Source organism: Oncorhynchus clarkii, chromosome 3 (assembly GCF_045791955.1).
Source record: "Oncorhynchus clarkii lewisi isolate Uvic-CL-2024 chromosome 3, UVic_Ocla_1.0, whole genome shotgun sequence".
Classification (NCBI taxonomy): domain Eukaryota; kingdom Metazoa; phylum Chordata; class Actinopteri; order Salmoniformes; family Salmonidae; genus Oncorhynchus; species Oncorhynchus clarkii.
This window is the reverse complement of record NC_092149.1, coordinates 15359587-15387477: the sequence shown is the minus strand read 5'-3', so window position 1 is coordinate 15387477 and position 27891 is coordinate 15359587. Positions and strand designations below refer to the sequence as shown.

The 27891-nt window shown below is 43.6% G+C and overlaps 1 protein-coding gene across 1 annotated transcript; it reads right to left on the bottom strand.

Annotated features, from left to right (window-relative positions):
• Positions 1 to 345: 345 nt before the first annotated feature.
• On the bottom strand, positions 346 to 27313 carry LOC139405749 (voltage-dependent calcium channel gamma-7 subunit-like). The gene is made up of 6 exons (XM_071148171.1): positions 27073 to 27313; positions 15690 to 15885; positions 15110 to 15196; positions 12412 to 12552; positions 2668 to 2813; positions 346 to 1194 (listed from the first exon to the last, which is right to left on the bottom strand). Exons 2-6 carry the CDS (start codon positions 15883 to 15885, stop codon positions 739 to 741), a joined length of 1026 nt encoding a protein of 341 aa, XP_071004272.1. The 5' UTR covers positions 27073 to 27313; the 3' UTR covers positions 346 to 738.
• Positions 27314 to 27891: the final 578 nt, after the last annotated feature.

Genomic DNA, 27891 nt, shown 5'->3' with positions numbered 1-27891 from the left:
TCTCATTCTCCCTGTCTCTCCCTGTCTCCCTCATTCTCCCTGTCTCTCTCATTCTCCCTGTCTCTCTTTCTCCCTGCCTCTCTCATTCTCCCTGCCTCTCTCATTCTCCCTGCCTCTCTCATTCTCCCTGCCTCTCTCATTCTCCCTGCCTCTCTAATTCTCCCTGTCTCTCTCATTCTCCCTGTCTCTCCCTATCTCTCCCTCTCTCTCTTTCTCCCTGTCTCTCTCATTCTCCCTGTCTCTCTCATTCTCCCTGTCTCTCCCTTTCTCCCTCTCTCTCCCATTCTCCCTGTCTCTCTCATTCTCCCTGTCTCTCCCTTTCTCCCTATCTCTCCCTCTCTCCCTCTCAGCCCTTTTTGTCACAGATTCTAACCTCTAAACCTCTTTCAAGAAATCACATACCTTATTCTCCGTCACTTTCTCTCCATCCCTGAACAGGCAGTTAACCCACTGTTCCTAGGCCGTCGTTGAAAATAAGAATTTGTTCTTAACTGGCTTGCCTAGTTAAATAAAGGTAAAATAACATTTAAAAAATCCCCCTCATCTCTCTATCCTTGACAACTCCTCCACCTCTTCTGAACCCTCTTTCTCTCTCTCTGCCCATCTCTCAGTTTTTAATACCAAATGTATGTTAACACTAATCCCTCAATCCTTCTCCTGCTCCCTTTTCACACTTACTCCATATTTCTTGCTCTCCAAACTTAGTTCCTCCCTGTCCCTGTCCCTTGCTCCCTCTCTCTAACAGGGGGAGGCGCCCATGTGCATGTGTGTGTGGTAATGAGGGGGGCCAGTGGAAGGGGGCATGGCCATGGCCTGGGAGTTACCGTGTGAGTGTTGGTGTTGGAGTGTGTGGGTGTTGTAGGCCCCAGACGGTGGGGGCAGCTGGTAGCTAGCTCCAGAGGAGGACCCAGACCCAGGGCCCATGTTGGACCCCATGCCCCCACCTTGGTTGCCCTGCAGGGGGTTTTTGGTGGGCTGCGGGGGGGTCTGGTTGATCTGGATGGAGATGTCGCTGGAGGCCCGGGAGTCACTGCGGCCCCTCTTAGGAGGAGGCCAGGTCTCAGGGTGGAGGAACTGGCCGCTGTAGTCGCTGCACTCAGACAGACGGGGGCGGTAGAGGGCTGGATGGGGGCGGTACATCTCCTCCTCAGCATAACGCTTCATAAACAGATAGACTGACATCACCCCAGCCCCCTGACAGGAGAGAGAGAGGGAGAGTTATGCAGGGATCAAACGGTTTGAAAGAAAAGGGAACAAGTAGAGGGGATAAATCTAGTGGGGAGGAGGTGGAAAAGAAAGTGAGTCGAGAGAGAGTGAGAGAGAGATGTGGGGACTAGAGGCAAGATGATGAAAGAAGAGGAGTAGCAGGAGGAGGAGCAGAAGGAGTGGAGTACACTGAGCTGTCCATTGCACCACATTAGTGCAGTAATGCCAACGATGTGAGAGAGGCAGGGTGGGGGATGGAGGGAGAGATGGGTGAAACGAGCAGAGAACATCACACAACACTGCACCGCTAACACACACAAACACACACACACATAACACACACACATAACGCACACACACACACACAGAGGGAGAGAGAAGACAACTGCACTGCTACAGTATGTCAACATCCCCACTGACACCCCAGTCTATCCCCAGAATACTAATCCTCACTAGCTCATTGTGTATTCAGCAGGGTTCTCCTATCTTCTCTGCAGCAAAGTACAACAACAGTCCACTCTTCATATATGCTCTGTCTTAGAACTGTCATGAATGTTTGAACTTAACTAGAGTATGCAGATGTACAGAGCAAGTACTGAAACAAAGACTGTATTTGAGTTAGGAGTGATGAACTATACTGTACTTAAACAGAGTTTACACTCATCTGATGGGCACATAAGGAGTGGGCACATCTCCCCCTTATTGGCTATGACAACAGAGAGAGAGATGGGGGGATAAAGAGGAGTTGCTCCTCTGAACTCTCCACTCTGACAGGACGGGGGTATAGAGTTGCTCCTCTGAACTCTCCAATCTGACAGGACGGGGGTAAAGAGTTGCTCCTCTGAACTCTCCGCTCTGTCCCATCAGCCCTTATCACACACAGGACAGAAGATGGCTGACAGCCACAGGAATACCCAGAGGTACAGGTTCTTCCTCAACACCTGCATACAGAACATCTCAGCCCAGTACAGATAATACTGTGGAGAAGTTACATTTAGAATGACTGATTTAGAATGTATAGAGAATAGCTGTATTTTGCAGAGGCATCATGATTTTTTCCTGCCTCAAATTTAGCCTTGAAGTAAACATGCAACTTTGCAAGTCTTGGTGATTTAAATGCATGGCTCCCTAGGACCTAAATTATAGCTGTACTTTCCCAGCATATTGCAGTGTAATGAGTGTTGTGATGAGTGTTGTAGGGAGGTTTGCCTCAGCCGGCACGACACTGTGGCTTTCAGATGGATAGGTCAGCTGGGCACCCAAGGCAGCACAGCAGTGGCACTAATGAGTCTCCTCAACTCCACCACCACCTGCCCCCCTACCACACACACACACACACACACACACACACACACACACACACACACACACACACACACACACACACACACACACACACACACACACACACACACACACACACACACACACACACACACACGCACACACACACACACTGACCTCCTTGAGTAGGAAGGAGGAGGCTGCGAAGGCAAACGACCAGCCGTAGCGGTAGTTGAAAAATTGTTCAGGCTCCCTCGGTCTGTTCATCACCTCATCATTAATACTGGAGATGTAGAGCACCAGCCCCACCACCAGACTCAGGCCTGGAGAGGGAGGGAGAGAGAGAGATAGAGGGGGGGGGGGGCGGAGGGAGGAAGAGAAGGAGGGAGGGAGGGAGGAAAGAGGGAGGAAGAGAAGGAGGGAGGTGGGAGGGAGAGAAAGAGAGAGAAGGAGAGAGAGAGTGATAGAGGGAGAGGGAGAGGGAGAAAGAAGACATTAACGCTGACACCCTGAGACAGAGCGAGAGAGAGCGAAAGAGCGAGAGCAACAGGACATTACCACTGACACCCTGAGAGAGAGAGAGAGAGAGAGAGAGAGAGAGAGAGAGAGAGAGAGAGAGAGAGAGAGAGAGAGAGAGAGACAGACAGACAGACAGACAGACAGACAGACAGACAGACAGACAGACAGACAGTCGGACGGACGGACGGACGGACGGACGGACGGACGGACAGATAGACAGACAGAGGTGTGGGACATTACCACTGACACCAACAGCAACAAAGTCAAGGAAGAGAGAGGGTGAAAGGGAAAGGAACATAACATTAACTTCTTATGGCTGCAGGGGCAGTATTGAGTAGCTTGGATGAGAGGTGCCCATAGTAAACGGCCTGGTCCTCAGTCATAGTTGCTAATATTTGCATATTATTTTTAGTATTGGATAGAAAACACTCTGAAGTTTCTAAAACGGTTTGAATTATGTCTGTGAGTGTAACAGAACTCATATTGCAGGCAAAAACCTGAGAAATTCCACTTTGTGCCAGGTGTGGCAGATTTTCAACCAAGCTCTCATTGAAATTACAGCGAGATATGGATGAGTTTTCACTTCCTATGCCTTCCACTAGAAGTCGACAGTCAATAGAACTTTGTCTGATGACTCTAATGTGAATGGGGGTCGAATGAGACAGGAAATAGTCACCACTGCCACGAGTTGACCATGCTTTCACCATGCGCGTTCACAGGGGAAGCACCTGCATTCCACCTGTCATCTGAAGTCATTCTAATTCTCCGGTTGGAACGTTATTCAAGATGTATGTAACCAGCATTCTAAAGATAATTTGACTATTGTTCTGAGGTCCGTCTCAGATTATTGCATGGGTTGCTTTTTCCGTAATGTTTTTTTGAAATCTGACACAGCGTGTCCATTAAACCTCTTCATCCTACCCCCTCCTTTTTCGAACATTCTGTTAAAAATCGCGCAACATTTCAGCGTCCTGCTACTCATGCCAGGAATATAGTATATGCATATGATTAGTATGTGTGGATAGAAAACACTCTGAAGTTTCTAAAACTGGTTAAATCACGGCTGTGACTATAACAGAGCGTGTGTTTCATCGAAAAGCGCAAGAAAAACTGGTCACTGAAAGCTGAAAAAAGTATCCATGCGCCACTTTCACGTATTGTTTAAAGGACACCAAATTTAATATGGACACGGATGCAATTCCTACAGCTTCCACACGATGTCGCCAAAAACGTCATTTTCATTGACAAAAATCCTTTGAGACGTGACCAATAGATCCCTCATTCCATCCAGCCTACAACAATGGATTTTGGAAGATTGAAAAATGGACATTGTTTTCTTGAGTAGCTGCTATTGAATACAGATCGCCCAGTGATCAATTTGATCGCTTATTAACGTTTACAAATACCTAAAGTTGGGTTACAAAAGTAGGTTGAAGTGTTTTGTCAAAGAATATAGGCAATTTATATAATTTTTAAAAATGACGTTGCGTGTTGGAAGAGAGCTTTTTTCCTGAAGCAGACAGGCTATACAAATTGATATTTTGGGCATACATGGACGGATTTAATCGGGAAAAAGACCAATTTGTGATGTTTATGGGACATATAGGAGTGCCAACAAAGAATATCATCAAAGGTAATGAATGTTTTATATTTTATTTCTGCGTTTTTGTGTAGCGCCGGCTACGCTAATTCTTTTGTTTACGTCCCCTTCAGGTTTATTGGGGTGTTGCATGCTATCAGATAATAGCTTCTCATGCTTTTGCCGAAAAGCATTTTAAAAATCTGACTTGTTGGCTAGATTCACAACGAGTGTAGCTTTAATTCAATACCCTGCATGTGTATTTTAATGAACGTTTGAGTTTTAACGAGTACATTTAGCATTTAGCGTAGCGCATTTGCATTTCCAGGTGCCTAGTTGAGACGTCTGCGTCTCAAGTAGGATCAAGAAGTTTAAGGAGAGGTATATCTATAATTCCACGTGTATAACTTGTATTATAATCTACATTTATGATGAGTATTTCTGTTGAAATTATGTGGCTATGCAAAATCACTTGATGTTTTTGGAACTAGTGAATGTAACACGCCAATGTAAACTCAGATATTTTTATATAAATATGAACTTTATCAAACAAAACATGCATGCATTGTGTAACATGAAGTCCTATGCGTATCATCTGATGAAGATAATTCAAGGTTAGTGATTAATTTTATCTCTAATTCTACTTTTTGTGACTGCTATATTTCGCTGGAAAATGCCTGTGCTTATTGTGGTTTGGTGGAGACCTAACATAATCGTTTGTAGTGTTTTCACTGAAAAGCCTATTTGAAATCGAACACTTTGGTGGGATTAACAACAAGATTAACTTTAAAATGATAGAAGACATATGTATGTTTTAGGAATTGTAATTATGAGATTTCTGTGGTTTGAATTTCACTGGTAGTTGTCATATCGATCCCGGGAGTGGGATTGCAGCCATAACAAGTAAAAGAGAGAGAGCGATAGAGGACTCTGAGGGAGCAAAGTGTGTGTGAGAGAGAGAGAGATTACCGTACGAAAGACCACATATAATTGACAAACAAACAAACCAAAACAAAGGCAAAGTCTTCTCATGCTTGGTTGATTTCAAAAAAGCTTTTGCCTCAATTTGGCAAGTGATGTAGGAGGAAAAACATACAGCTTTACAAAATCCATGTACACAAACAACAAGTGCAAGGTTAAAATTGGCAAAAAACACACATACTTCTTTCCACAGGGCTGTGGAGTGAGACAGGGATGCAGCTTAAGCCCCACCCTCTTCAACATATATATATATACAGTGGGGCAAAAAAGTATTTAGTCAGCCACCAATTGTTCAAGTTCTCAAACTTAAAAATATGAGAGAGGCCTGTAATTTTCATCATAGGTAAACTTACAAAATCCAGAAAATTACATTGTAGGATTTTTTATGAATTTATTTGCAAATTATGGTGGAAAATAAGTATTTGGTCAATAACAAAAGTTTATCTCAATACTTTGTTGGCAATGACAGAGGTCAAACGTTTTCTGTAAGTCTTCACAAGGTTTTCACACACTGTTGCTGGTATTTTGGCCCATTCCTCCATGCAGATCTCCTCTAGAGCAGGGATGTTTTGGGACTGTTGCTGGGCAACACAGACTTTCAACTCCCTCCAAAGATTTTCTATGGGGTTGAGATCTGGAGACTGGCTAGGCCACTCCAGGACCTTGAAATGCTTCTTACGAAGCCACTCCTTCGTTGACCGGGCGGTGTGTTTGGGATCATTGTCAAGCTGAAAGACCCAGCCACGTTTCATCTTCAATGCCCTTGCTGATGGAAGGAGGTTTTCACTCAAAATCTCACGATACATGGCCCCATTCATTCTTTCCTTTACACGGATCTGTCGTCCTGGTCCCTTTGCAGAAAAACAGCTCCAAAGCATGATGTTTCCACCCCCATGCTTCACAGTAGGTATGGTGTTCTTTGGAAGCAACTCAGCATTCTTTGTCCTCCAAACACGACGAGTTGAGTTTTTACCAAAAAGTTCCATTTTGATTTCATCTGACCATATGACATTCTTCCAATCTTCTTCTGATCATCCAAATGCTCTCTAGCAAACTTCAGATGGGCCTGGGCATGTACAGGGGGACACGTCTGGCACTGCAGGACTGAGTCCCTGGCGGCGTAGTGTGTTACTGATGGTAGGCTTTGTTACTTTGGTCCCAGCTCTCTGCAGGTCATTCACTAGGTCCCCCCGTGTGGTTCTGGTATTTTTGCTCACCGTTCTTGTGATCATTTTGACCCCACGGGGTGAGATCTTGCTTGGAGCCCCAGATCGAGGGAGATTATCAGTGGTCTTGTATTTCTTCCATTTCCTAATAATTGCTCCCACAGTTGATTTCTTCAAACCAAGCTGCTTACCTATTGCAGATTCAGTCTTCCCAGCCTGGTGCAGGTCTACAATTTTGTTTCTGGTGTCCTTTGACAGCTCTTTGGTCTTGGCCATAGAGGAGTTTGGAGTGTGACTGTTTGAGGTTGTGGACAGGTGTCTTTTATACTGATAACAAGTTCAAACAGGTGCCATTAATACAGGTAACGAGTGGAGGACAGAGGAGCCTCTTAATAAAGAAGAAGTTACAGGTCTGTGAGAGCCAGAAATCTTGCTTGTTTGTAGGTGATCAAATACTTATTTTCCACCATAATTTGCAAATAAATTCATTAAAAATCCTACAATGTGATTTTCTGGATTTTTTTTCTCTAATTTTGTTTGTCATAGCTGAAGTGTACCTATGGTGAAAATTACAGGCCTCTTTCATCTTTTTAAGTGGGAGAACTTGCACAATTGGTGGCTGACTAAATACTTTTTTTGCACCACTGTGTGTGTGTGTATACAGTGCCTTGCGAAAGTATTCGGCCCCCTTGAACTTTTCAACCTTTTGCCACATTTCAGGCTTCAAACATAAAGATATAAAACTGTATTTTTTTGTGAAGAATCAACAACAAGTGGGACACAATCATGAAGTGAAACGACATTTATTGGATATTTCAAACTTTTTTAACAAATCAAAAACTGAAAAATTGGGCGTGCAAAATTATTCAGCCCCCTTAAGTTAATACTTTGTAGCGCCACCTTTTGCTGCGATTACAGCTGTAAGTCGCTTGGGGTCTGTTTCTATCAGTTTTGCACATCGAGAGACTGACATTTTTTCCCATTCCTCCTTGCAAAACAGCTCGAGCTCAGTGAGGTTGGATGGAGAGCATTTGTGAACAGCAGTTTTCAGTTCTTTCCACAGATTCTCGATTGGATTCAGGTCTGGACTTTGACTTGGCCATTCTAACACCTGGATATGTTTATTTTTGAACCATTCCATTGCAGATTCTCGATTGGATTCAGGTCTGGACTTTGACTTGGCCATTCTAACACTTGGATATGTTTATTTTTGAACCAATCCCAGTTATAATGTAGAGGTTCATCATCTTTACCTAAATAAGTAACACTGGTATACTAAAATACACTCACTCACAGACAGACAGACAGACAGACAGACAGACAGACAGACAGACAGACAGACAGAGATGCATGCAAGGGGGCCAGGACCGAGTTTGCGAAACACTGCTGTGTTACAAACAAACCACAGCATAGGCAGGAATGTGATTATCTGCTTTTTGGCCTTAAATAATATACCTGTTTTTCCTAACATATCATAGGTGAATTGTTATGTTTTGAGTGCCATTCTTGATATCTTCTCATCTCTCTCTCTCGCTCTCTTCCATAGAGAGAATATGGAGCACCCTCATCACTGCTGCCTCCTGGTCAGGAGAGTGAACTACAAAGCAGAAATGTCCCCAAACAGCTTCACAGAGGATAGATATTTCTCTGATTTACAATACAAAATACACTGCCAGTCAAAAAGTTTGGACACACCTACTCATTCTAGGATTTTTCTTAACTTTCTATGGCTGCAGGGGCAGTATTGAGTAGCTTGGATGAAAAGGTGCCCATTGTAAATGGCCAGCTCCTCAGTCTCAGTTGCTAATATATGCATATTATTATTAGTATTGGACAGAAAACACTCTAAAGTTTCCAAAACTGTCAAAATATTGTATGTGATTATAACAGAACTGATATTGCAGGCGAAATCCTGAGGAAAATCAAAACAGGAAGTGGCTTCTATTTTGAAAACCCCATGTTCCATAGCCTCCCTTTGCTGGAATTAAAGGGATATGAACCAGATTCCTTTCCATATCGCTTCCTCAAGGTGTCAACAGTCTTCAGACATAGTTTCAGGCTTTTATTTTGAAAAATGAGCCAGAACGATAACATTGCGTCAAGTGGTCACATGAGTTTTGCTCCCGCAACAGAATTTGGACAGCCATTGTTTTCCCCTCTCCTACTGTGAAAGACATTTGTGGTTAATATATTATCGATTATATATTTTAAAAACAACCTGAGGATTGATTATAAAAAACATTTGACATTTTTCTGTGGAAAAATCTGCAATGTCGTGACCGCTCCTGCGGATTTCTGAACATAACGCGACAAACAAACGGAGGTATTTTGGATCTAAAAATAATCTTTATAGAACAAAAGGAACATGTGTTGTGTAACTGGGAGTCTCGTGAGTGAAAACATCCGAAGATCATCAAAGGTAAACAATTCATTTGATTGATTTTCTGATATTCGTGACAGAGCTACCTGATGCTAAGTGTACTTAATGTGTTATCGTGCAATCGATAAACTTACACAAATGCTTGGATTGCTTTCGCTGTAAAGCATAATTTCACGACAGGTGGATTAACAAAAGGCTAATCTGTGTTTTGCAATATTGCACTTGTGATTTCATGAATATAAATATTTTAGGTAATATTATTTGACTGTGACACTATGCTATTCAGCGGTTGCTGATGACAATTATCCCGCTTAAGGGATGGGTAGCGTTAAGAAGTTAATTTGTACTATTTTCTACATTTCTACATTGTAGTGAAGACATCAACACTATAGAATAACACATATGGAATCATGTAGTAACAAAAAAAGGGTTAAACATATCAAAATATGTTTTAGATTTTAGATTCTTCAAAGTAGACACCCTTTGCGTTGATGACAGGTTTGCACACCCTTGGCATTCTCTCAACCAGCTTCACTTGGAATGCTTTTCCAACAGTCTTGAAGGAGTTCGCACATGCTGAGCACTTGTTGGCTGCTTTTCCTTCACTGTGCGGTTCAACTTCACTGTGCGGTTCAAAACCATCTCAATTGGGTTGGGGTTGGGTTTTTGGATGCAGCACTCCATCACTCTCTTTCTTTGTCAAATAGCCCTTACACAGCCTGGAGGTGTGTTTTGGGTCATTGCCCTGTTGAAAAACAAATGATAGTCCCTCTAAGCGCAAACCAGATTGGATGGCGTATCGCTGCAGAATGCTGTGGTAGCCATGCTGGTTAAGTGTGCCTTGAATTATAAATAAATCACAGACTGTGTCACCAGCAAAGCACCCCCACACCATCACACCTCCTCCTCCATGCTTCACGGTGGGAACTACACATGCGGAGATCATCCGTTCACCTATTCTGCTTCTCACAAAGACATGGTGGTTGAAACCAAAAATCTCAAATTTGGACTCATCAGACCAAAGAACAAATGATTTCCACTGGTCTAATGTCATTTGCTCATGTTTCTTGGCCCAAGCAAGTCTCTTCTTATTATTGGTGTCCTTTTGATGTGGTTTCTTTGCAGCAATTCGGCCATGAACGACTGATTTACGCAGACTCCACTGAACAGTTGTTAGAGGAATTAAATTCCTATATGTTTAATACCCAATTAAATGAATACACTCAGCCCATTTTTAAGGATTTGTAAGAAACTTGTTTGCATAAAATGTGCGGAGACCAGTCTCAAAATCAAGCACTAGCGTTTATTCTCGAGAGTACTGAACATGATACAATTTACAACAGGTTATAAACTGAAAATGACGTCATTAGGTTTCGAACTGTCCCGTCTCTCCTCCACTCCGGAACAATGGCAGTATAGTTCTCAAGCCTTCCTACATCGACCCCCACCAGTATAGATAATTTATGACCAAGCCAAGGTCTTCCTGTGTAGATAAGCATTCTAGCCAGTATGACGATAAGTTCATTCGTTTCTACCAAGTCATTGTTCTAATTCTTGATTATAATTACACACATTATATTCAGTACTAGGATTAAAATAAAATGCATACATCTATACAGTAACATAATAGTATTCTGATTAGTCAGTCCTGATTTAAATGTATACATAATTAGTCATTATTGATCAAAAATCCATTAACAACAGTGGATATTGAGATGTGTCTGTTACTTGAATTCTGTGAAGCATTTATTTTGGGCAGCAATCTGAAGTGCAGTTAACTCTAATGAATTGCAGCAGAGGTAACTCTGGGTCTTCCATTCATATGGCGGTCCTCATGAGAGCCAATTTCATCATAGAGCTTAATGGTTTTTGCGACAGCACTTGAAGAAACTTTCAAAGTTCTTGACATTTTCCGGATTGACTGACCTTCATGTCTTAAAGTAATAATGGACTCTAGTTTATCTTTGCTTATTTGAGCTGTTCTTCCATAATATGGACTTGCTATTTTACCAAATAGGGCTATCTTCTGTATACCACCCCTACCCTGTCACAACACAACTGATTGGCTCAAACACATTAAGAAGAAATACCACAAATTAACTTTTAACAAGGCACCCGTCTTAATTGAAAGGCATTCCAGGTGACTACCTCATGAAGCTGGTTGAGAGAATACCAAGAGTCTGAAAAGCTGTCATCAAGGCAAAAGGGTGGCTACTTTGAAGAATCTGAAATATAAAATATATTTTGATTTGTTTAACACTGTTTTGGTTACTATATGATTACATATGTGTTATTTCATAGTTTTTGATGTCTTCATTATTATTCTACAATGTAGAAAATAGTAAAAATAAAGAAAAACCATGGAATGAGTAGGTGTGTCCAAACTATTGACTGGTATTGTATGTCAAACCATTGTCAACAGAAATTCCTGATGACACCAGTGATTGTTCTGCTCAACTTGACCTTATTCAGAGATATTATTTGCAGTAATAATGGTCAGACCCTGTTCAGGTGGTACAGGAGACATCCAAAAGTAAAAATAGAGCAATGATGGAGTGAATAGGCTGAAACAGGATGAAGACAGCAATAATCAATCACAGTTGGAAGGAGACAGAGGGGGCCAGATATGAATCATCACACACAGATAAGCCTTGTTCAAATTAACATGATTCAGGAGTGACAGAGGATATGGACACATACAGTAATAATCAAGGCCAGATGGAGTGGCCTATTTACCTGAGAGGATGGATGAAGGCAGTAATAATCAAGGCCAGATGGAGTGGCCTATCTACCTGAGAGGATGGATGAAGGCAGTAATAATCAAGGCCAGATGGAGTGGCCTATTTACCTGAGAGGATGGATGAAGGCAGTAATAATCAAGGCCAGATAGAGTGGCCTATTTACCTGAGAGGATGGATGAAGGCAGTAATAATCAAGGCCAGATGGAGTGGCCTATCTACCTGAGAGGATGGATGAAGGCAGTAATAATCAAGGCCAGATGGAGTGGCCTATTTACCTGAGAGGATGGATGAAGGCAATAATAATCAAGGCCAGATAGAGTGGCCTATTTACCTGAAAGGATGGATGAAGGCAGTAATAATCAAGGCCAGATGGAGTGGCCTATCTACCTGAGAGGATGGATGAAGGCAGTAATAATAAAGGCCAGATGGAGTGGCCTATCTACCTGAGAGGATGGATGAAGGCAGTACTAATAAAGGCCAGATGGAGTGGCCTATCTACCTGAGAGGATGGATGAAGGCAGTACTAATAAAGGCCAGATGGAGTGGCCTATCTACCTGAGAGGATGAAGAAGATCCCGGAGACGAAGGCAAGGATGGTGCGCTGGGGCCGGATGTGTCCGATGTTACTGATGACAAAGGCCGTGAAGACGAAGAGCAGAGACACCATGGGGAACGGAGTGGCCGTCCGAACCATCTCTACAGGGTCACAGTGTTAGAGGTTAGAGGTCATAGCAGAGACACCATGGGGAATGGAGTGGCTGTCCGCACCATCTCTACAGGGTCACAGTGTTAGAGGTTAGAGGTCATAGCAGAGACACCATGGGAAATTGAGTGGCTGTCCGCGCCATCTCTACAGGGTCACAGTGTTAGAGGTCATAGCAGAGACACCATGGGGAACGGAGTGGCTGTCCGCGCCATCTCTACAGGGTCACAGTGTTAGAGGTCATAGCAGAGACACCATGGGGAACGGAGTGGCTGTCCGCGCCATCTCTACAGGGTCACAGTGTTAGAGGTCATAGCAGAGACACCATGGGGAATGGAGTGGCTGTCCGCACCATCTCTACACGGTCACAGTATTAGAGGTAAAATGTTATGCGCTAACCATAATAGAGAGCAATAGTAATGGCGTCTTTTTGTAGGTATCAACTTTGCCATGACTCATTGGCCAAAGCCTTTTGGGAAATTAATTGGGGTTTTGGATAAACGGCAAAAATAAGGTATGTTGTAAACACAGACTTAGGGAGACCTTACACGTTTTGTTCTATGAGATAATCATCAGCTAACGTCACTTTTTGTGAGTTTTTAAGCATTTACAGTTGAAGTCGGAAGTTTACATACACCTTTGCCAAATCCATTGAAACTCAGTTTTTCACAATTCCTGACATTTAATCCTAGCAAAAATCCCTGTTTTAGGTCAGTTAGGATCACCACTTTACTTTAAGAATTTGAAATGTCAGAATAATTGTAGAGAGAATAAATCATTTCAGATTTGATTTTTTTCTCCACATTCCCAGTGGGTCAGAAGTTCACATACACTCAATTAGTATTTGGTAGCATTGCCTTTAAATTGGTTAACTTGGGTCAAATGTTTCGGATAGCCTTCCCACAATAAGTGGGGTGAATTTTGGCCCATTTCTCCTGACAGAGCTGGTGTGACTGAGTCAGGTTTGTAGGCCTCCTTGCTCACACACGCTTTTTCAGTTCTGCCCTCAAATTTTCTATGGGATTGAGATCAGGGCTTTGTGGTGGCCACTCCAATACCTTGACTTTGTTGTCCTTAAGCCATTTTGCCACAACTTTGGAAGTATGCTTGGGGTCATTGTCCATTTGGAAGACCCATTTGCGACCAAGCTTTAACTTCCTGACAATGTCTTGAGAAGTTGCTTCAATATATCCACATATTTTTCCTCTTTAATGATGCCATCTATTTTGTGAAGTGCACCAGTCCCTCCTGCAGCAACGCACCCCCACAACATGATGCTGCCACTCCCGTGCTTCACGGTTGGGATGGTGTTCTTTGGCTTGCAAGCCTCCCCCTTTTTCCTCCAAACATAACGATGGTCATTATGGCCAAACAGTTCTATTTTTGTTTCATCAGACCAGAGGACATTTCTCCAAAAGGTACGATCTTTGTCCCCAAGTGCAGTTGCAAACCGTAGTCTGGCTTTTTTATGCCGGTTTTGGAGCAGTGGCTTCTTCCTTGCTGAGCGGCCTTTCAGGTTATGTCGATATAGGACTCGTTTTACTGTGGATATAGATACTTTTGTACCTGTTTCCTCCAGCATCTTCACAAGGTCCTTTGCTGTTGTTCTGGGATTCATTTGCACTTTTCGCACCAAAGTACATTCATCTCTAGGAGACAGAACGAGTCTCCTTCCTGAGCGGTATGGCGGCTGCGTGGTCCCATGGTGTTTATACTTGCGTACTATTGTTTGTACAGATGAACGTGGTACCTTCAGGCGTTTGGAAATTGCTCCCAAGGATGAACCAGACTTGTGGAGGTCTACACTTTTTTTTAATGAGGTCTTGGCTGATTTATTTTGATTTTCCCATGATGTCAAGCAAAGAGGCACTGAGTTTGAAGGTAGGCCTTGAAATACATCCACAGGTACACTTTCAATTGACACAAATTATGTCAATTAGCCTATCAGAAGCTTCTAAAGCCATGACATCATTTTCTGGAATTTTCCAAGCTGTTTAAAGGCATAGTCAACTTAGTTTATGTAAACTTCTGACCCACTGGAATTATGATACAGTGAATTATAAGTGAAATAATCTGTTTAGAAACAATTGTTGGAAAATGTACTTGTGTCATCCACAAGGTAGTTGTCCTAACCGACTTGCCAAAACTATAGTTTGTTCACAAGAAATGTGTGGAATGGTTGAAAAATGTATTTCAATGTATCCAACCTAAGTGTATGTAAACTTCCGACTTCAACTGTATGTAATCATAACAAACACATACATTACAAAGCTGCTTCATAATAATGAATACATGCCATGTTAACTGACTGCTATTATCGCATAGAACAAAATGTAGAAGATCTCCTAAACCTGTGTTAACCCTAGAACGGATTTTTTTTGTCTGTTTATCCAAAACCCCAATTAGTTTCCCCATAGGCTTTGGCCAACGAGCCATTAATGGCTGAACAAACCAGAAGTAACTAATTTCCGTTTTTTAGGGCTACAAGTTGGTGAGCTGTATGCTGAGTGTGCAGTGTAAAGCTGTAAGTGTAGGGTACACTATACTCACTCAGAATATTTGCAGTATTCTCTGTAGTGATCTCTATCTCTGGCTCAGTGAAATACTCTGACGCCACACATCTCCCGTTCTCTGTCCCTGAGAGAGAAGGGAAAGAAAGAGGAGTGTATAAAATTGAGGCTTGCATGAGAAAGAGAGAGGGAGGCAGATACATACACACAGGGGTGGACTGGGACCAAAAATCTGTCCTACCATTTTTAACACAATGGACCATTTTTATCTATGAGCCCCTCACACCGGCCCATTTTGTTATTTGAGGCCCCCATGTTTTGCCAGTTAATTATAATTTTGAAGAAAACAAGTTAGGCAAAAAATGGACCAGCCCATCTGGCAATTTCCCAAAATGCCAGATGGCCAGTCTGCCCCTGCATACGTTAATGAAAAAATAATATAGTATATCAAATTGAGATTGTGAAGTTGCACTGATATATGGTCCGTGTTGCATTTTCCCCTAATGGTTAACGTTCAGATTTAGAAGGAGTGAACTGATCCTAGATTGACTATGGCTAATTCTATCCGGAGCAGATTGGTCAGTTCACCACTGCTATTGAGGGTCAGAGGTCATATGTACCCGCCACGAAGCAGACCCTCCAGAGGCCAGAGTGCAGGGCCATCTTGACCTCCATGCTCTGGTTCTGCTGCAGCACGATGCCCTCCTCCATCAACAGCCAGTAGTCTGTAGACACAGCCACGCCCACCAGCAGCAGACCACACGCCCCAAACACCGTGGACAGGATGGTCAGCGCTCTGCTACTGCACGAACTCATCTAGAGACAGAGGGAGAGCGGGAGGAGAGGAGGGAGTGGAGGGAGGGAGAAGGAGAGAGAGCAATAAGTCAGACTTATTGCATGAAGTCTTCAGAGAGGAGCGAGAGACAAAGCAAAGAGAGAGACAGATAACTCCTAATTTTAAATCAGACTTTTAGATTAAACTAATTTACAGAGAGAGAGAAAGAGAGAGGGAGGGAGACAGATACCTCATTCAGAAGTCATGCTGAGAGAAAGAGAGAGGTAGGGAGACAGATGCCTCGTTCAGAAGTCATGCTGAGAGAAAGAGAGAGGGAGGGAGACAGGTACCTCGTTCAGAAGTCATGCTGAGAGAAAGAGAGAGGGAGGGAGACAGGTACCTCATTCAGAAGTCAAGCTGAGAGAAAGAGAGAGGGAGGGAGACAGATACCTCGTTCAGAAGTCATGCTGAGAGAAAGAGAGAGGGAGGGAGACAGGTACCTCATTCAGAAGTCATGCTGAGAGAAAGAGAGAGGGAGGGACACAGGTACCTCATTCAGAAGTCATGCTGAGAGAAAGAGAGAGGGAGGGAGACAGATACCTCATTCAGAAGTCATGCTGAGAGAAAGAGAGAGGGAGGGAGACAGGTACCTCATTCAGAAGTCATGCTGAGAGAAAGAGAGAAGGAGGGAGACAGATACCTCATTCAGAAGTCATGCTGAGAGAAAGAGAGAGGGAGGGAGACAGGTACCTCATTCAGAAGTCATGCTGAGAGAAAGAGAGAAGGAGGGAGACAGATACCTCATTCAGAAGTCATGCTGAGAGAAAGAGAGAGGGAGGGAGACAGGTACCTCATTCAGAAGTCATGCTGAGAGAAAGAGAGAGGGAGGGAGACAGATACCTCGTTCAGAAGTCATGCTGAGAGAAAGAGAGAGGGAGGGAGACAGGTACCTCATTCAGAAGTCAAGCTGAGAGAAAGAGAGAGGGAGGGAGACAGATACCTCGTTCAGAAGTCATGCTGAGAGAAAGAGAGAGGGAGGGAGACAGGTACCTCATTCAGAAGTCATGCTGAGAGAAAGAGAGAGGGAGGGAGACAGGTACCTCATTCAGAAGTCATGCTGAGAGAAAGAGAGAGGGAGGGAGACAGATACCTCATTCAGAAGTCATGCTGAGAGAAAGAGAGAGGGAGGGAGACAGGTACCTCATTCAGAAGTCATGCTGAGAGAAAGAGAGAAGGAGGGAGACAGATACCTCATTCAGAAGTCATGCTGAGAGAAAGAGAGAGGGAGGGAGACAGGTACCTCATTCAGAAGTCATGCTGAGAGAAAGAGAGAAGGAGGGAGACAGATACCTCATTCAGAAGTCATGCTGAGAGAAAGAGAGAGGGAGGGAGACAGGTACCTCATTCAGAAGTCATGCTGAGAGAAAGAGAGAGGGAGGGAGACAGGTACCTCATTCAGAAGTCATGCTGAGGGAAAGAGAGAGGGAGGGAGACAGGTACCTTGTTCAGAAGTCATGCTGAGAGAAAGAGTTTATTTCTAAACCACCCTTTGTAATATTAACCACTACACAACATGTCAGGGGCTACAGTAGCTTGAATACCACACACACACACACACACACACACACACACACACACACACACACACACACACAGATACATGTGGTTTTCGAACACTTGTTAAGTTTCACATGTACATTTTTCAGGTGTACATGAAATTTTTTTTACGAGTTTATTTTTTTACCACTTCAAGCTACATCTGAGGGGTATTCCAGAAATATGGTTTAACAAATTCAGGATTTCCTGAACATATCAGGCTTGTCTTAACCAGATGAGGAAGTCCAGGATTTCTTGGTTCCAGAACCGCTGCTTTTCGTTTAAGGTATTCGGCTGAAGTGAAGCGCAGATTGGTTGACCAGCTGGTGCGTGCACGCAACATTCAAAAAGGTCCTCATTTCGGTGACAGAAAAAATGACAGATATGGAGTCAAAAGACAGAGCCCAATATTTCAAAAGTCTAGAACAAGAAACAATTGTACAACACAACAAATATGTTAAGATATTTCTCCCAAAAGTAATACATCTGCTGCCACAAGCCAGAGAGGGAGCATGGCAGAAAATTACAGACAGTGTTAAATGGTTCCAATATCTAATAGGCCTAGTTTACACATATGGCTAATTAGGAACAATGCTTTCACTTTATAGAGCACTGTTATTGCAGCGTTGGTGGGTGATATTACGTGTCAAGGCTTTGGCCTAATATGTCAATTGAAGTAACATATGTCACAATTGCAATGGTAGGACCATTCCATAGCCTATGTAGGATAAATACTAATGCATTGAATTCATAGAGTGCTTCTCGTGACAACACCGGCAGCAATGTTGTTCAATGTTTAGTTGTAGCCCCATGGGAGTCAGATCATCCGACAAAAGAAGGAAGGAAGATCATTGAATTCAATGACTGTTTGTGAAAATGATTTGGTTTGGTGAAAGTTTAGGCTACAGTATTCAGTAGCTACCTGTTTGTTTACGCTGTTAAAGTTGTTTCAATTCACGTAACCTCCTTCATTTGGTCCAGAGGGTGCTTGAATGGGAGATATGTGGCCATCTATAGCACCAATGATTTTTGGGAAATCTGCGGGATGAATTAGGCGCTGTATTATTTTTATCATGTTGCCTAGATTTATTCATTTGAGATTAGCAAAGCATCGCTGGCAGTCAACTGATCGCAGCCTATAGTACCTGCATTCTATAAAAGTTCTCCTTGATTATATGGACAACTTGATGGCCAGGGAATGCAACACAGACATAAAAAAACATATTCTTCTTTACATACCGTTGCCTTGCCATATAGTTCAGCATCGCCCACATTGTACAGGACATTTCCAGTGGCAAGAAAATCTCTAAGCAATACACATAGTTGGCCTAGCAGTCAACGTGAAACCGCGTTGGGTTACATTTGCTATATATGGGTTGAGTACATTTTCTAGATATATGAGTGATTGTGCGGAAAAACAATAACGTTCAAAAATAGATTTTTCTGAATGATCTAAAGGATATATTTGAGGTCCAAAAATGAGTTCCCTTTGTAAAGTACGGCGAACAATGCAGGCTCCGGTGTCAAGTGGATTTTACAAGGAGACAGGCCATAGTGAAGAACAAGAATCTGATGGTAAGGCTCTCTTTCAAGCTCTCTTTCTGGAGAAAATTCAAATTCTGGTTTTGACAGATCTCGCTAAATCACTAATCCGGCTTTTTGGTACATCCGTCTGGGCTCCCATTTGGGGACCAACCAGAAACGACCCTGCTTAGTTTCAGGGGCAAACCAGCAGTGGGATGCAGGGTACCATGATGCTGGAATGTGCCAACACTTGAAAAAAGGCAGTGACAGCAAATGCCAGGGTAAAGTAACCAACTATAGGGAAACCTGCAGGAAAGAGAAAGGCGTTTTATTTAATTACAGTATCATACCAAATGTTTCACAGAAAATATTTGTTTTGCATCCATTTACAAATGATGTACTCTTGCGTTGAAAAATGGTTTGCAATATATATTTTACTATCAATACATTTGGGTTTATGTTTTGCTTTCAATATCATGTTTTTTTGTTTGCAATACTAAGAATTGTGTTTTTGACATCAGTTTTTTAAATTGATATTTTAATGGCACAAAAAGTAAGTTACTCACTAGAAAATTGGCGGCAATCCTTAATTGAAACTTTAACAAAGTGGGCTCCCCGGCACAGTTTAGGTAAAAAGCTGATGGATGGGGCTGGAGAAATGCAACCACTCTGGAATCCATAGCCTGCGCTCTGGACTGACCATCCATGATATCAAAATGATAGTTTTAACCTATATAGTTTTTAAGCTATACAGTGTTTGTTTACATTTACTTGGTTTACAAATATTGGAGTAAATGTGGAGTTTTCTTACATGTGAGACTGCAAATTAGATTTTCACTTTCACATGTGAAATTGCAAGTTCACATGTGAAAAACAATCATATGTGAAAGTTAGATTTTTACATTTGATTCCACATGAGAAAGTGAGATTTTCACATGTAAAAGTTTGTGAAAAGATGGCGTTAACATGTGAACTCTAAATGTAATACATGTGAAAACAGCTATCTCACATTGAAACTGCAAATTTAACATGTACTTTTTTGCAAGGTCACACAAATATGTCATTTTGTCGATAAAAAGGAGTTATAACACATCCATTTGGGAACCAATCGCAGAAAAGATCGAAGGGCAGAGAGATGATGAGGGCCAAGTTAATGATCATCAACAAGCACACACACAGGTTCCATTGTGATTCCGAACATTAACTTTCCAGGCCTTAGTGCTGGTTGACTGGCCAACACTGCACTGCACATCTTCCCTCCCCAGTCAGCACGCTGAGTGTGTGTGTTAATTCACCCTGTGTGTTCATTCATCACCCATTTGCGACACAATCGGAGGGATGAATGGAGAGGGAAGAGTGAATGGAGCCTGTCCACTGCTCTTGTACACTGCTGTTGTCCATTGTGTCCTCACATCACCCTGAAGAGTCATTTGGTCAGTGGTCCTCAATGCTGTTTCAGAGTAACTGTCTTCGTCGGAGATGAGCTTCCAGTCTATGCTCTATTCCCATTTATCACACTAATGGTTAAGGATAGGATGTGGAGAGGGGAACCTGATTCTAGACCTGTGGCTATGGGCAGCTTCTACCCAGAGTGACATCCCACTGGAAAAGCATGCTGGGAGAGAAGGCATATATTTTGGATGTGCTTATTGTGCAGTGAATGGAGCGAATGGAGAGGGAAGGGGGGATGAATGGAGAAGGAAGGAGGGATGAATGGAGAGGAAGGAGGGATGAATGGAGAGGGAAGGAGGGATGAATGTAGATGGAAGGAGGGATGAATGGAGTTGGAAGGAGGGATGAATGTAGAGGGAAGGAGGGATGAATGGAGATGGAAGGAGGGATGAATGTAGAGGGAAGGAGGGATGAATGTAGATGGAAGGAGGGATGAATGTAGAAGGAAGGAGGGATGAATGGAGAGGGAAGGAGGGATGAATGGAGAGGGAAGGAGGGATGAATGGAGAGGGAAGGAGGGATGAATGGAGAGGGAAGGAGGGATGAATGGAGATGGAAGGAGGGATGAATGGAGAGTGAAAGTGAATGGAGCCTGGCTTTGTGAGCGAGGGATTGGAAGGGATGGAGGCAGGCTGGTGGAGAGGGACTTAAAGAGCTGGGAGAAGGGAATTAAGAATAGGGTGGAGAGAGAGACAGATTCAACAGAGGGAAACAGATAAGAAGACAAAGGCAGGAAGGAAGACAGAGAGACAGTGAACGGAGGATAACTATGGAAACGGCTAGCAAAACTCTACATTCATATGTTATTTGTACTACTGATTTGCTGTTGTGGATTATTAGGTGCTAATTACTTTAACATACTGATGAAATGGTGTTGCTCAGAGACTGTCTCCCTCCTAATTGGATATCCTTCTCATTCTCTCCTTCTCCCTCTATTTCAACATGCCATTGTGTTTCTTCCTTTCTCCTTCTCTCTGTTTCTTTCCTTCTCTTCACGTCTTCCCCTTACTTCTTTCTCCCTCTCACATCTTAATTTTCACCCTCTTCCCAATGTTTTCCCCTTCCTCCTCCTCCATTCCTCAGTGTCCTTCCCTCTCTTCTTCTCTCCTCCACCATGTTCACCCGGTCCTGTGTTTTCTCTCCAGTCTGTGTGGTGACTCAGCGGAGCCCCCAGAGCTGAGTGGAGACGCATGGGCCTGGGGGGCGACATTGTGTGTGTGTGTATGTGTGTGTGTGTGTGTGTGTGTGGGGGGGGGGGGGGGGTCAGAGTCAGAGACATTCATTCACAGATACAGAGCAGAATAGATCTGACTAAAGCCAGAGACATGGAAAACAGAGGAGGGGGAACAGAACGGACTAAAGACAGAGATATAGAAAGAGGAGGGGGGATAGCTAGAAGAGAGCCAGAGAGAATAGGAGGAGTGACTAGAAGAGAGACAGAGAGAATAGGAGGAGTGACTAGAAGAGAGCCAGAGAGAATAGGAGGAGTGACTAGAAGAGAGCCAGAGAGGAGAGGAGGAGGAGAGATATGATGAGAGAGGAGAGGAGGAGTGACTAGAAGAGAGACAGAGAGGAGAAGAGGAGTGACTAGAAGAGAGACAGAGAGGAGAAGGAGAGATATGATAAGAGAGGAGAGGAGGAGGAGAGATATGATAAGAGGATAGGAGGAGTGACTAGACGAGAGACAGAGAGAAGAGCAGGAGTGACTAGAAGAGAGACAGAGAGGAGAGGAGGAGGAGAGATATGATGAGAGGATAGGAGGCGACTAGAAGAGAGGCAGAGAGGAGAGGAAGAGGAGAGAAATTATGAGAGGATAGGAGGAGTGACTTGAAGAGACAGAGAGGAGAGGAGGAGTGACTAGAAGAGAGACAGAGAGGAGAGGAGGAGGAGAGATATGATAAGAGAGGAGAGGAGGAGGAGAGATATGATGAGAGGATAGGAGGAGTGACTAGAAGAGAGGCAGAGAGGAGAGGAGGAGGAGAGAAATTATGAGAGGATAGGAGGAGTGACTTGAAGAGACAGAGAGGAGAGGAGGAGTGACTAGAAGAGAGACAGAGAGGAGAGGAGGAGGAGAGATATGATGAGAGGATAGGAGGAGTAACTAGAAGAGAGACAGAGAGGATAGGAGGAGTGACTAGAAGAGAGACAGAGAGGAGAGGAGGAGTGACTAGAAGAGAGACAGAGAGAAGAGGAGGAGTGACTATAAGAGCGACAGAGTGGAGAGGAGGAGGAGAGATATGATGAGAGGATAGGAGGAGTGACTAGAAGAGAGGCAGAGAGGAGAGGAGGAGGAGATATGATGAGAGGATAGGAGGAGTGACTAGAAAAGAGACATACAGGAGAGGAGGAGTGACTAGAAAAAAGACATACAGGAGAGGAGGAGGAGAGATATGATGAGAGGATAGGAGGAGTGACTAGAAAAGAGACATACAGGAGAGGAGGAGAGATATGAGGAGGGGAGGAGTGACTAGAATAGAGACAGAGAGGAGAGGAAGAGGAGAGATATGATGAGAAGGTAGGAGGAGTGACTAGAAAAGAGACATACAGGAGAGGAGGAGGAGAGGTATGATGAGAGGAGAGGAGGAGTGACTAGAAGAGAGACATACAGTAGAGGACGAGGATAGGAATGATGAGAGGAGAGGAGGAGTGACTAGAAGAGAGACATACAGGAGAGGAGGAGGAGAGGTCTGATGAGAGGATAGGAGGAGTGACTAGAAGAGAGACATACAGGATAGGAGGAGTGACTAGAAGAGAGACATACAGGAGAGGAGGAGGAGAGGTCCAAAAAAAAGTAAGGGAGTAATCAAGACAAGAAGTCAGATATGAAGAATGAATGGAAGAAATACACACAAGGAGTAAAGATTCAGCCCAACTCTGCAGTATTTCTAAAATCTGTCCCCTCCCTGCTGCCGTCACTCACTGACATTTACATTTCAATCATTTAGCAGACACTCTTTTCCCTCACTCCCCCTCACTGATGTGATAGGCCTGGATAGGTAGACGCTATATGGTGGAAACTACTACTTACTGTGAACCATACGCCTCCGATTAACAGAGGGGATAACTTAAAACCTCTTGAATCTAGGGGGCACTAATTTCATTTTTGGAAAAATAATGGGTAAACGGGCTGTTTTGTCAGGACAAGATGCTAGAATATGCATATAATTAACAGCTTAGGATAGAAAACACTCTAAAGTTTCCAAAACTGTAAAAATATTGTCTGTGAGTATAACAGAACTGATATTGCAGGCAAAAGCCTGAGAAAAATCCAATCAGGAAGTGACTCTTATTTAGATCCTCTGCGTTCCTATTGAGCAGTGAATGAGATATCAACCATATTCCTTTTTCTATGGCTTTCGTTGTTGTGACCGCAATTTCCGGTTGAATTCTCAGCCAAATGTGAAGAACTAACAGAGTTATTTCGGCTACAAAAATAATATTTTTGGAAAAAAGGAACATTTGCTATCTAACTGGGAGTCTTGTGAGTGAAAACATCCGAAGCTCATCAAAGGTAAACGATTTCATTTGATTGCTTTTCTGATTTTCGTGACCAGGTTGCCTGCTGCTAGCTAGGCATAATGCTATGCTAGGCATAATGCTATGCTAGGCTATCGATAAACGTACCCAAATGCTTGTCTTGCTTTGGCTGTAAAGCATATTTTCAAAATCTGAGATGACAGGGTGATTAACAAAAGGCTAAGCTGTGTTTCAATATATTTCACTTGTGATTTCATGAATATGAATATTTTCTAGTAATATTTATGTCCGTTGCGTTATGCTAATTAGTGTCAGTTGATGATTACGCTCCCGGATCCGGGATGGGTATTTACAAGAGGTTTAATGTAAATTATGATATCCAAAAATAGAGGTGATAGGACTCATCTAAACTTGGCAGTCCCATGTCCTCTCTGCCAGTCAGCGCCAGATGTTAGCATGACACTCCAGAAGTGCCAGTTGACTTCAGGTCACAGCCACAGTGATGTCACTATGCTGTCCTACCAACTGGAAGGTGTGTGACAGTGCTCACATATGGTCCTTCACTAGATTAGAAGTATTGTAGAAGTAATCACCCCTCTGGGATAAATCACGTTTTTAAAATGTCATTTACTTGAATTTTGTGTATCTATCTGCATGGTCCCTAAGGTGACCTTCATGTATTCTATGAAAAGAGAGCACTCTGATGAAAGCATTAAAGCCATAACATTGGTGAAGGGAAATGCTTTACGCTGCAATTAAGTTCTAGTTCAACACCATGGACAGCACTCCCAATGTCCAGTTCAGCACCATGGACAGCCCCCTTCATTGTCCAGTTCAGCACCATGGACAGCCCCCTTCATTGTCCAGTTCAGCACCATGGACAGACCCTTCATTGTCCTGTTCAGCACATTGGACAGCACTCTCATTGTCCAGTTCAGCACATTGGACAGCACCTACACTGTCCAGTTCAGGATACTTGGACAGCACCCTCACTGTCCAGATCAGGATTTCTGGACAGCACCCTCATTGTCCAGTTCAGCACCATGGACAGCACTCTCATTGTCCAGTTCAGCACCATGGACAGCACCCCCACTGTCCAGTTCAGCGCCATGGACAGCACTCCCACTGACCAGTTCAGCTCCATGGACAGCACCCTCACAGTCCACTTCAACACCATGGACAGCACCCTCACTGTCAAGTTCAGGCTCCTTGGACAGCACCCTCATTGACCAGCAGCACCATGGACATAACTCTCACTGTCCAGCAGCACCATGGACAGCACTCTTATTGTCCAGTTCAGAACTCTCAACACCCAGTTCAGCACCATGGACAGCACCACCACTGCTTCAAGGGGTTCTCTAGAGCTTCAGGGTGTGCAGGCTTTTCGCTCCATCCTATCACTCACACATCTGTTTCAAATAATCACCTAATTTTGATCTTCAGTCTAGGCAATGATCTGAATCAGATGTGTTACTGAAGGACTGGAACAAAAATCTGCACACCCTCTGGAAAAAAACCTGTGTTAGACAGTGTGTGAAGCTGTGAGGGGTCTCTCCGTCGTGCTGAACTAACGTGAGGCCAGTCTCTGCCACTACTGCTCCCACAACTATATTCCATGGTGTGGTCACTGTTCACAGCACCTCAGGTTGAGGCTCGGAGGTGGAAAACCCTTATTTTAAAAAAGCACTTCTATGCTATGCTAAATTAGGGTTGGACTGAAAATCTACAGGACAGTAGATCTCCAGGAAGATGGTTGGGCAGCCCTGGTCTACAGAAACTAGGAGAGAGGGTCAGAGAACGAAGGAGAGTGATAACGAGAGTGAGGGAGAATAAGACAGAGAGAGAGAGAGAAGAGAGAAGTGAAAAAGAGGGTGAGAGAGGGAGAGAGAATAAGAGAAAGAGAGAAAGAGAGAATGAGAATAGATAGAAGTGAATGAGAGGGAGAGAGAATAAGAGAAAGAGAGAAAGAGAATGAGAATAGATAGAAGTGAATGAGAGGGAGAGAGAATAAGAGAAATAGAGAATGAGAATAGATAGAAGTGAATGAGAGGGAGAGAGAATGCAGTGAAAATAGGACTGGAGGGCAGGATTAGCCCCTCCAGAGTTTATAAGGCAAAGAAGACAAAGTGAAAGACTGAGGCTGAAACAGATGTAGGTTAATATAGGGAAAGACCTTGGCCCAAAAAGGCAAGGAGTACCCAACGTGAACACGCATGCCCTGCGCTGGGTGCACTCATACTGCACGCGTTAAACTAATTACTAACTACGATATAACTAAGTAGCAACAAAAACTATTCCATGTCAGAATTACTCACAGGAAAAAGCACACACACAGAGACTCTCTCTCTCTCTCTCTCTCTCTCTCACACACACACACACACACACACACACACACACACACACACACACACACACACACACACACACACACACACACACACACACACTCACACTCACACACACACACACACACACACACACACACACACACACACACACACACACACACAGTGACTCATTCAGCAAGGACGTTTAGATGATGAAATTAAGAAAGCAGTGGCCACACTAAAATGACAGCACATTTAGAGAGAGAGAGAGAGAGAGAGAGAGAGAGAGAGAGAGAGAGAGAGAGAGAGAGAGAGAGAGAGAGAGAGAGAGAGAGAGATGGAATAATACAGTAGGTTACAGACCAATGTACATGGAATGACCATAATTTCCACCAGCGAGGTTTTCAGTTCACCAGTCTCTCTCCATCACCACAGCGCTGTGTGTGTTTCTACTGTTTATTATAGATACGGTAGTCCCAGTTTATATCACACGACACACACAATATGCCTCAGAATGTTGTTTGCAACCCCCTCTATTGCCACACTGTCACGCGGAGAGTTTGGAAGTGATCAACATAGGCAGACCAGGCGACAAAGAAGACTGTATCCTCCAATGCAACTCTGACAAACTTTAGAGTAAGACAACAAAACATAGACATTCCAGTAACAGATTAAAGCCATCCACGACAGACATAAACCATTTTGTCATATGTTGGCTACACGACACCTGGAAAGTGTTCACAGATGTAGTTTATTATTCATATCCTTAATCCTATCAACCTCATGCAGTAGGATAAAATGGTTCAGTTAAAATGTGTTTGTATATTTTGGGTTATGAGCAAAAACACTTACCCTGGCTGTCACAGGAGCGATATCCGAATGGTGTGCGTGCTTGACAGTAATCAAGAACCTCGCGCCTGGGAGGGTTGGCTGATTTCACAGTTCTCTCTCTCTATCTCTCTGCCCCCTCTTTCACTCCCTCTCTCGATTGTGTGTGTTACCCCTTTACGCTCCTTTACCCATCCTCTCAATCTCCAACTCCCGCTCTTTTTCACTCACACTATCTATGAGCACTGCTGCAGTGGGTCTGGAGCTACAGTATACAGTACAACAGGGACAGTGGGGGATGGAAGAAGAGAGAGGGAGTGTGAAAGGCACACAAGGAAAGAGAGAGAGAGAGAGAGAGAGAGAGAGAGAGAGAGAGAGAGAGAGAGAGAGAGAGAGAGAGAGAGAGAGAGAGAGACAGAGAGAGAGACAGAGAGAGAGAGAGAGAGAGAGAGAGAGAGAGAGAGAGAGAGAGAGAGAGAGAGAGAGAGAGAGAGAGAGAGAGAGAGAGAGAGAGAGAGAGAGAGAGGGGTGGGGGGATGTAGAGGAAGGGAAATGCAGGGGAGCAAACTGCAAGTTAAAGTGGGGGATGGAAGAAGAGAGAGGGAGTGTGAAAGGCACACAAGGAAAGAGAGAGAGAGAGAGAGAGAGAGAGAGAGAGAGAGAGAGAGAGAGAGAGAGAGAGAGAGAGAGAGAGAGAGAGACAGAGAGAGAGACAGAGAGAGAGAGAGAGAGAGACAGAGAGAGAGACAGAGAGAGAGAGAGAGAGAGAGAGAGAGAGAGAGAGAGAGAGACAGAGAGAGAGAGAGAGAGAGAGAGAGAGAGAGAGAGACAGAGAGAGAGACA